The 10,368-nt window shown below is 41.6% G+C and overlaps 1 protein-coding gene across 1 annotated transcript; it reads left to right on the forward strand.

Moving 5' to 3' along the window:
• The first annotated feature begins 5,769 nt into the window (after positions 1-5,769).
• Positions 5,770-8,117, forward strand: LOC144706131 (uncharacterized). Its single transcript, XM_078579028.1, has 2 exons — positions 5,770-6,662; positions 6,747-8,117. The coding sequence occupies exons 1-2, from the start codon at positions 6,101-6,103 to the stop codon at positions 7,952-7,954; spliced, it is 1,770 nt and encodes a 589-aa protein (XP_078435154.1). The 5' UTR covers positions 5,770-6,100; the 3' UTR covers positions 7,955-8,117.
• The last annotated feature ends 2,251 nt before the right edge of the window (positions 8,118-10,368 follow it).

The raw sequence follows: 10,368 nt of genomic DNA on the forward strand, positions 1-10,368 counted from the left end.
TCAATATGTATGAATCCTTCAATGGTATTGTACCAAAATGTAAATTAGGTATTTCATGCCACTGTCAAATTAGTTGTCCTTAAACGAGAGATACCAAAGGCATGTTGTGGATTGCCAACCATGTTTTGACTATGACTTTAAAGTCCATTATCATGGAATTCAAACTAGTCTTAGCTCAGACATAGAAATAAGTACATGAAGGTGTTAAAGTCTTAAAGATATGATCATCTCCCCTTAGTATAAGAGGCTATTGACTCGAGGGAGAAGTTGCATTGAGTGCATATCCAGGGTAATAGAGATATTGGAGATTTTCTCTAATGACCTCAATTATACATGAGTACTAATTGGACTGCCGGATTGGGGTTTTATGGTTGAACACATGCTAAGTCATCTAGGGGCCTTACAGAGATGAAGGATTATTCATATGGAGTAATCAATAATGGTAAAGGTTCTGTGATAGAGTTCATTTAGTTATCCACATCTTCTAGAGAATGAGGTGTAGAGAGACACCTGGAAAATAAATTGATCGATTGAGTTAAATTGATCCATGATTAATTAATATATATCTTGGTATGCTTATTTATTAACATTTGTTGATATAGACTATTTGGCCATTAAAGTTATAAATGCATATAAAATTTGGTTTCTTTGCTCCTTCATTTGTTGCGCATATGAGTTTGTTTATGTCAAACATGATTCATCACTTATTACCTTAGGCTTGAAGTTGCAACCTCCATTTTCTTTGTAATGTGATTAAATTCTTTTGCTCCATGCTTATTTGATCCTAAAGGCGCAAATTTGAATTTTTTTAGGTAACTTTGTTTCACCTATTTAGCTAGGTGAGGCATTTGTTTCACCAATTTGTTCCAAACATCTTGGCCTTGGTTCCTTAGTGATGGAACACGAAGGACGACGAGATCGAATGGCTCGTGTTACACCACAAGGATGGTGGGGAAATCATGTCATGCAGCGGACATGAATAATGCAGGTGAAATGCAACATATAATATGGAAATGAAATCGATGAGAAGGATAAAACGGGACGTTGACAAACTCCGACATCCATTAAGTCACGATAAGGGGGACCTAGGAATGCCATTAGGCTCCGGATGACCCAAACGATGGGTTGAAGGCCAACGGTGCGAGCATGGCTACTGCTGCTAGTGTGTGCACCTTTGATGCACCAACCAAGGTTGTACCAAAAAAATCCTTACCGACAGAACGTTATTCCTGTCTATCACTGTCCTAACCCTGGCCGTGGAGACACGTTCGGGAGGTTCTGAAAGAAATCAATGAACGCGTAAAAAGGGAAGAGGTGCGAGCGTACCAGATTAGTTACCGTCCTAACGTCTGTATCAATGATAACAAGGCCGATGGGCGACCGGGTAATGACGACCGTCGGTGGACGGCGATCGCTGATGAGCAGAGACGATGGCCATTGACGAGTGGCGAAGGCAGGCATTGATGAGCGGCAGCTGCGGGGGCTGACAAGCTGTGGCAGTGGGCGCGGCTGTGGACGCGGGGCAAGCGCAGGTGTCGGCGCAATGGCAGGGTGGCTGCAGGAGCGGTGGCAGGCAGTTGGTCGCAGATGATGACGGCATGTGGCCGCAGACAATGGGCGCCGCGGGGCTGCAGCTGTGGGCAGGTGCAGCAGTGGAGGCAGACGAGGGCGGGACGACTGCGACGGCGACAGTGGTGATGGTGAGGAATACGACGGCACGGGGCGCGGTAGTGTGGGGCGCCAGGGGGGGGAGGGAGAGGGGAGGGGAGGCGGCGACGGCCAAGTTAGGGTTTTTAGATTTCAAATTTGCAATGACATTTTTTTAAATAAGTGGAAAACAAAAAAAAACTAAATAATCACCTAAAACTTCAAGGAAAGAGGCCAAAAAGGGTCACCTTTTTCTCATAATTATTCTCTCTCTTCCAATGGGTACCCTCCCCCCCCTCTTATAGGGGGTAAATATAGGCCTTCCCTGGGAAATAAAGGGGAGAAGGCCCAAATAAAAGGTTCTTAGGGCCCCTTATAAGAGAGAGGCCCATGAATAGGCCCACACATGGACACACACACGCACAAACATGTAGGTCCATACAGCGGCCCAAGCACGTGCGAACAAACACACACAAACACATATGCGGCTCACATACAAGGCCTAGAAAGCAAGGAAAAATAAGTGAAAAATAACGTCAAACCTCTAGGGCCGTTGACTAGGCCAAGTACTTTGAAGACCGGATCTCGCAAATCAGCCCTCACTTGACGAACTGGTCAAGACATGGTCTTCAAAGCTAGATGGTCCCCCATCACTTAGTCCACAAGGCGTAAAAATTATTTTTCGAAAATCGTCCGATTCTAAATAGCAACCAGGAAACTGTCAAATAGATCAAGGGGGAGTTTAGGAGAAGAGAGATTTTGGGGAAGTGAAAAAAGTCAGATATGGTGGTTGCAACAAAAAAATGAGGGGAGACAATTAGAAGAAAATGTTGGGTTCTAGAGGCCTAGATCTAGATGAACAAATCAAAACGATGCGCAACGGAAGTCTTTTGTGCGAATCGAATGGCATCAACAAAAACATTAAACAATGTACCTTTGCACAAATCTGATTCGTGATTTCTTCGATCCCAGAGTGAGACGAGTCGAGCTGCTCAAGTGTGCAGCCTCTAGACGTATCCACACGGTCCTCGGCACGTCGGATCTCCTCTTTCTCGTTGACGAGCCGCGTTCTTTCTCCGTCGGCGTCGTTACGTCATCCCAATCACATCAGGGATGGAGAGGGGGTGTGGGGAGAGTGGAAAAGAAGGGGAAAGGTCCCTGAACAATTCTGGCATGGGTGAATTTCGTTCAAGGCCTTCCCCTATTTATACTAAGTAGGTATTTTTCATAAAAACCCCCAAAACTTAAGTATATCTTCCAACGTCCAAAAGACCATTTGCGTGTGACCCTCTAGGCCCATGTATCAGTCTAGTTAACGACTCCAACGTCCCAATAACCTTTATTGGCCTTCCAAGTTAATTAACTATATCATCATATAGATTAATTAACGTCGGATCGATTTAACCCAATCGATAGGTCGAGACTCTGACACGTGGGGTTCCAAGCTACACCTCGTGTCCTAGAAGATACAAAGGAGTGTGTATCGACTCACTCATGGAACCTGTTCATCATCGGTTACCGTGAATGTATAATCCCTCATCCACTTGACGCTCCTTGGACGACTTAGGGTATGGTCAACTGTCAAACCCTAATCGGTCATCCGAGTTAGTACTGATGCATTCGAAAATCATCGGAAAACTCTTCTCCGATATTTCACTGCCTTGGCCAAGAACTTCATTGCATCGTCTTCCTTGAGTTGTCGCCTCTTATACCGAGGGTGGACGATCCCATCTTGACCACTCAATCGCCTTCGTGTACTTCTTGATGCACCCGAACTAAGACCGTTTAGAATCCCATGATTAGAGACTCGTTGGCCATAGCCAAAGTACAACCGTCCGTCCATAAGACGTCTTTGGTGTCTCAGGTCTAAGGACCACTTACACAACCGTGACGTGAATCAACCAGATTGACAGTTCGGTATAATACCATTCAGGGATTCATACAGATCAATTCAGTGAACTCTTTCCACTAAAGAGCACCCACTATCTATCCTTAGTGTCGCCACACTAATGGCTACGGGATCGGCTATATTCATCATATGAATGAGGCTAGATAGTGCTATTCTATCCGGATACTTTGATGTCCTTCTCGCGTATCCTTTGAATAGGAATGTTTAGAACACATGCTTAAAGACTAGTGATCTCCGTATTACAATCTCATCATAATTCACTAAGTCCGATCATGTATTCATGGACTTCATAATGAGCATCACACGTGCACTATAATGAATATGTTCTATTAATGAATATGTTCTATTAATGAATATGAACGAGATGCGGAATGTGTGATTGGCTTGCCGGCCACATATATTTCCATCAGAAAAGTCAGAGAAAAAAGGAGGGGATAAAATGGCGAGATTTTGGGGAGAGTCAGAATGTAAGATATGGTACGCTGCCACCTGGTCCTGTTTCTATTGAAGAGGGCCAAGGGATGATGGTTAATGGGGGAAATTTAAGACCATATGGCTGTCGTCAAAGACCCAAAGGCAGAGGCCGACGATGCCCATCTATCATATACATCTCGTCCCCCTCATGCTGAAATTTTGACTCTGTCACCATATATCTCAGGAATTTATGGCACATATTAAGGTGTAATTTAAGCATATTGGCATATGAAAATACGTATTTATTCTTTATCCCCTTGGTGTATTTCCATCTTCTATGATCTTTATTTCTAAAACTTCACATGTTTCTGTATCAATCCTTTTCTCAACTTAGTACAGTAACAAAGAGTAGGAATGTGTCAAACCTCCAGCCACATATTGGATAATGCTCAGATCGAATTCCACAATCGGATCACACTTTCTCTGACCACAATGAACCACATCTATGCCAAATGATGATCAAGTTGGATAATGCTCAGATCAAACTCTACAGCCGGATCAAACCAATTGATTTCTATATTTCAATCACAATCGAAGAACCGTTGGTCTAAATAAAGGGGATGTCTAATGTATAAACTTTATAATGTGGGAGGGGCTCAGAGTCTTGGATTTTAATATACCCAAATCCCTCTTGATTTTTATACCCAAATCAGGTCAACAATGTAGATCTTTCAACTAAGTCAATATTCAACGAGGCTGAATTGATGATCTGCATAGATTGGTAGACACTTGGAAAGCTTCTTTCCGCGACCAAAATTTTGTTGGTTACCAGAACATACCTGAGGCAAAGGGAACCCTCGTTGCAGCTCTGACGTTTTCTCACACCTCGCTCGCACCACTGCTAGATGTCTGTCTCACAACAGCTCCGTCACCAGCAGCTACCCATCGAAATTCCATCACCAGCAGCTACCCATCGAAATTCCATCACCAGCAGCTCCACAAGGAAAAGCTGAAGAAGAACAGTTCCACAAGCCCTAACACAAGGCCATGGCAGCACACTAGTCTGTGTACTCTGTAGGAAACACATATTGGGCCAATAAAAAGTAAAATATGCCTATTGGCCAATACGAATATAGTTATCATTATCCGACATCTGTTCTCAATATCGGACAACGAAATACATAATACTTTTAAAACTTGGAATGGTGACAGATAACGTTACCGTAATGGATAATGAACGAGAATTTTCCTGTTCTCCGATATTAATATCCGACAACTGATATAGAATGTAGACTATGAAAATGTCAACAGGGTACAAAGTCTGAACAAAACAAAATCCGTCACGTACCCGTCACGCGTCCATGCATCCTCGTTCCGTCATGTCACTGTCACGGTGACGGAAATAATAATATTTATTTTTAATATGTCAATAAACATAGTCGAAGCATAATATTATTTATAATATTTATTTTTTTATGTTAATCCGTCACGGCCGTCATCCGTGACGGGCCTATCGTCACGTCACGCGTCCGGGGTATCCCGCCACCATCACGTACAGCTCATCACGTGTCACCCTTACCGTCACGCCCCATGCATTCTGTCACCGTCACCTTCACCATCACGTCATCCGTCACGTGGCCATCACGGTGACGTGTGACGTGATGGATGACGTTTGCTGATCAACTTGCTAGCCTTAGGTTGGCCCTTTAAACTTCAGTGGGCCGGCAGGTGCGTAACGATATTCTGCCTCTTCAATTATACTCGTTCATTTTGAAAATTCGAAATACTTAAGATCCGTTCATCTTCCTACTTGGCCGTCTCCCCCGCTCCTCACAGGCTGCCGCTGTAGATTTGTACATTTCCCATCTCTCTGTCTCTGATCTCTAAACATACTCTTCCAAAGATCCTCACTGGGTCTCTAGAAATTCATTGATATCTTCTTCACCCGACCCGTTTCTCAGGGATTCTCTTGAATGTTGTTTACTATGATGATCTGTATTCCTTGTCGGTTGTTCTCCAATTACAGAGCATTTTTTTCGTAAATCCCAAGTTCGATCTGCATCAAGCGGAGGCGTACTCTTCCTGCTTTTGTATCCACGATCGGTAAATCCTGGTGTGTGAAGCGCACCGATGAAGTTTCCGGATCAAAGATCATGCCAAACTGTTCAGAATTGGACATTTTCCGGCATGGTGGGTGCGTTCTTAGATCTGTCGTTGACATTTTTCGTGCTCTGCGGTGCCATGGCAGCCTTCCTCTCTTCAAAATTCCTTCAGATGTTTGGGCAGCGCCTTCCCTGCCCCTGCCAAGGTCTATTCGGCCGTCCCGGTGGAGAATGCCTTCTGAAGAATCTCTCTGATTATCCTCCCCAGAAACTATCGCAAGTTCAGAAGAATCTTCAGAGGAGATTTCCCTTTGCTCCTGTCTGCTCTCAAACAGAAGGCTCCTGCTGCCGATTTCACTGGATGAATCACCAAACCCCAAATATCGTAGTCCCCAAAATGGACTCAGAGGGCGACTTGTGCGATTCAGCTTCTAGCTGGAATTGTGGCCAAGGTCGAAACCCAGTTGTCTGTGGCTCTCCATTGATCGATGGAGGAGAAGTTCTTCATGGGTCTTCCTCTCTTCGACGCCGGCGCATCATGTTAGCTGCAGAGTCTCCATTGACCCACCAAGGGCCTCAGAATTCTCTGGGTACCATTTCATAATTTAGACGTTCGATTCAGCATATTGTAAATTCTTAAGCCATGAAACACCCGAGTTTGTGTTTTTTTTCAGGAAAGATTGAATATTCTTCAAGCTCAGCCAAGCAGCTGACCAGATTAACTCTCTCAGAAAACGGTCTCGAAGAAGGGGATCAGAATTCCAGAACGATCAGAATTCTTGAACGATCAGAATTCCATGCTCGTCTTGCTCTGCAGCTCGAACTGGAGAAGGAGAGGAATGCAGCGGCTTCGGCTGCGGATGAAGCCATGGCCATGATCCTGCGGCTTCATAGGGAGAAGGCTTCGATAGAGATGGAAGCAAGACAGTTTGAGAGGATTGTGGAGGAAAGAGCAGCCTATGATGATGAAGAGATGAACATTTTAAAGGAGATCATAGTGAGAAGGGAGAGAGAAAATCATGTCCTGGAGAAAGAACTGGAGTTTTACAAGCTCACGATGATTTCAGGAGATGGTCTACATGAACAGCCAAATCATTCTCTAGAAACTTTCGGAGAATTAAAAGAACAGCATTGTTTAGAGCTAGTAGCTAAAGACTGGATGCCGGCTGAAAATTCTCAATCTCCCGGCTGCCCAAGCCCCTGTGCAGAAGAGAGATCTAAATATATCAGGATCCCAGGTAGAAATAAACTTAGAGATTCGGTTCATACTCCTTCAGAAGCTGCAGAAAAAGATTTTTTTGTCACTGGTCAATCCTTAAAACCCCATCTTTCTGACACCTCAGAGAATGTTCCAATCATCGGCTCTGATGTTTCCCTCGCTAGAACTGAGAAGAGTGATTCAGTCCAGGCTGAGAGGTTCACTGAAGATGATAAACAGGGTGGGAATGATGAAGGGTTTGAAGATGGAATTGGCTCTCATGATGTGCGCATAATGGAGAAGATGATGAACACGAAGAGATATTCTCTTTCCCCCATAATTAGAGAATCTGAAATCTCTTCCTGCGATGGAGTTTCCAAATCTAGCGGAAGAAAGACTATAGACTTGAAGAGAAGGTTTTCGGGCAGTGCTTTCATGGAAGCTCAGGGGGATATGAATAGAAAGTTTTCCTGCTCAAGAATGCCATTTCAGCCGATGAACATGTCCTTTGATAGCATCTCACTGTCCACTTTTTGTAAAAATTCTACGTCAGATAAGGAGAGGTTTGAGCTGGAAGCTGAGATTGAATTTCTGAGAGACAGGCTGAAGATTATCCAAAGTGGAAGAGAGAAGCTGAGTTTTTCTGGGCACAAAGAGAAGGAGAACTTCCCTGTTGCAAAATAAGGAGCTTGGCACTCAGTTGTATGCTCTTATAAAACTGATGCGAGCATAGAAACTGAAGAAAAAATAGGGGTCATTAGATATGACAACTAATGAGGTCCGGCATTAATGTTGTTCTGTCCCATATTTTCTTCTCAAATAATTGACCTGATTTTTTTGCTTGCTACATGGTCAAACACTGTTCTTCAAGCATCACCCTTATTCCGAAATGAAAGGAATATTTTGACTGTGTAGTAAAAAATGTTTGGCCAAGTTTCTTCAAAACAAATTCCACCTTTATGCTCATATTTTTTGAAACTATTCAATGACGCTTAACGTTGTCATCCCAAGGATTGAAATTTAGAAAAGTGATTAAAACTTGGATTTCTTTCTCTGGGTTGTGATGCAGCTTATCATAATGTGAATGAATATATCATTTAAGTTTCCTTGGAGTCTAGCATTAAATACTGAAGCAAGCACTTGCTGCATCAAGATGGATGTATTATAATTTTGGGTGTTGTATCTTATGAATTGTATGAATCATGATCCGAGAAGGATTGGTGTCTCTGACAGACGGATGCCATCATAAGATGGTATCATCTCTATTTTGGTCAGCTTTCCCATTTATCCAACTCCTTCCAGCTCATAGAGGCTACTGAGGAAACTATAATATGAGATAATGCTCAACTTTTTGATGAAGCATGAACATCCAAAGTTGTAGCTGCATTTACACCTACAACTGTAGTGATAGTAACAACCATAGTTTATGCCCATAATTTCCACCATCATCGATGGATTGTTGAGTATTCTGTCATGACTGAGTACCCTCTATCATTCTTTGATTTGTTTCGCTAGGTCGACTGAGTCACCTATCCATCTCATTGGGTAGTCAATTTTTTATTGCTCTGAGTTTTAATAATCAATAGTCAACATCAATGGTCGACACTCAGCAAATAACAAAGGTGGATGGCGGATCATGGGATTATCAATGTTATTCGAAGGATATGGAGTGTGCTCGATTCTTACTTAAGTAAATCATGCATTCCGCCTTCATTCAGGAGTAAATCATGCATTCCCCCTTAATTCCTTTGTGATGGAAAGCAGAGCGGAGTTTAAAGAAGGAACCCATGAATTCTAAGGACTAAATATTAAAAATGTTAATAAAACGTAAGAAAAAGGTAAATTACAAAAAAAATGCAAAAGGATATATTGGGTTGCTTCCCAACATAGTGAGTTTAAAGTCTTTATTCTAATTTCTGGATCTCATGTTTAATGATTCTAAAGATCGGATGAAATCAAGATACATATGACTTCTAATATGATATTCATCAATAGTGAAAGTCAACCTTCTACAATAAGAGGGGGTGAAATTCATATGATTATGCAACTTTGCTAAAAAAAATTCCCTAACTGCATATAAATAGTTTCAAGTTTAAATGTATCATTTGGAGAGTTCTCTTTTTCAACTGATATCACCCTTGAGAAGTTGAAAACCATATTTTGCTTTCCTGATACATCCATCAACTCATGGTTCCAAACTTCATCTTCACTATGAATGTTTGGAAGAAAAGTAGTCCCATCTAAAGATATAAATCCCACAAAATGTGCTCCATCATATGTCACGCTAAGATGATATTCATCAAGGTGAATATATTCAGATATCATCAAATAATGAAATAAACCTTGTGCAAAGAGTATCCCAGAGATCTCACAGAAATAGTTCCTCAATAGAATGGATTAATTCATTTTTTCTTATGAGTATGATTATCTTTCATGCACACTTTTTTTTCAGGATTTTCATCTTAAAAAATAATCCCTCACATTTTTTTTAATATAAAATGCTTCAATATGATTAACGCCATATTATTTAAAGTAATTATATATTAATTAATAAAATAAACTGATTAAAACTAATTCAAAATAATTCTAAAATGATGAGAAAATAATTTTCCTAATTAACCTAATATGTTGAAAATATATTTGGGAGTTTAATTAAATTTTCAATTATAAATACTCATTACTGTCTCTAATGATGATAGAGATGGAGGTGGATATCCATGGAGAGCTGCAGAGTTGGTGGTGGCATGCGTGATGGTGAAAAACTTGGATATCAAAGAAAATAACATAGGGAAAAGATGAATAAGTGAGTTTGAAAAGTTGAAGATCACATTAACATCATGTACACATGCCCAACAGGCAGAGTGGTGCATTCTCTTCACAAGTCTTGATTGGATCATCACTCCCTCAATCCTTCCCACTTGGAAATCAAGAATGAAACCAAACAAGATTTTGAATCAGAAAAGTAATTCGTAATAGTAATTAGGAAAGAAATCCAAGGGAGCATTTCTACAATGATGGGGGTCTTTCTAAAGATCAGGATCATGGATGGATAGAGGAAACAGTGGAACCACCCCAAAAATTTCAGCCCATAATTCTTA

The sequence above is a fragment of the Wolffia australiana genome, chromosome 7, assembly GCF_029677425.1.
Source record: "Wolffia australiana isolate 7733 chromosome 7, ASM2967742v1".
In the NCBI taxonomy this organism is placed as follows: domain Eukaryota; kingdom Viridiplantae; phylum Streptophyta; class Magnoliopsida; order Alismatales; family Araceae; genus Wolffia; species Wolffia australiana.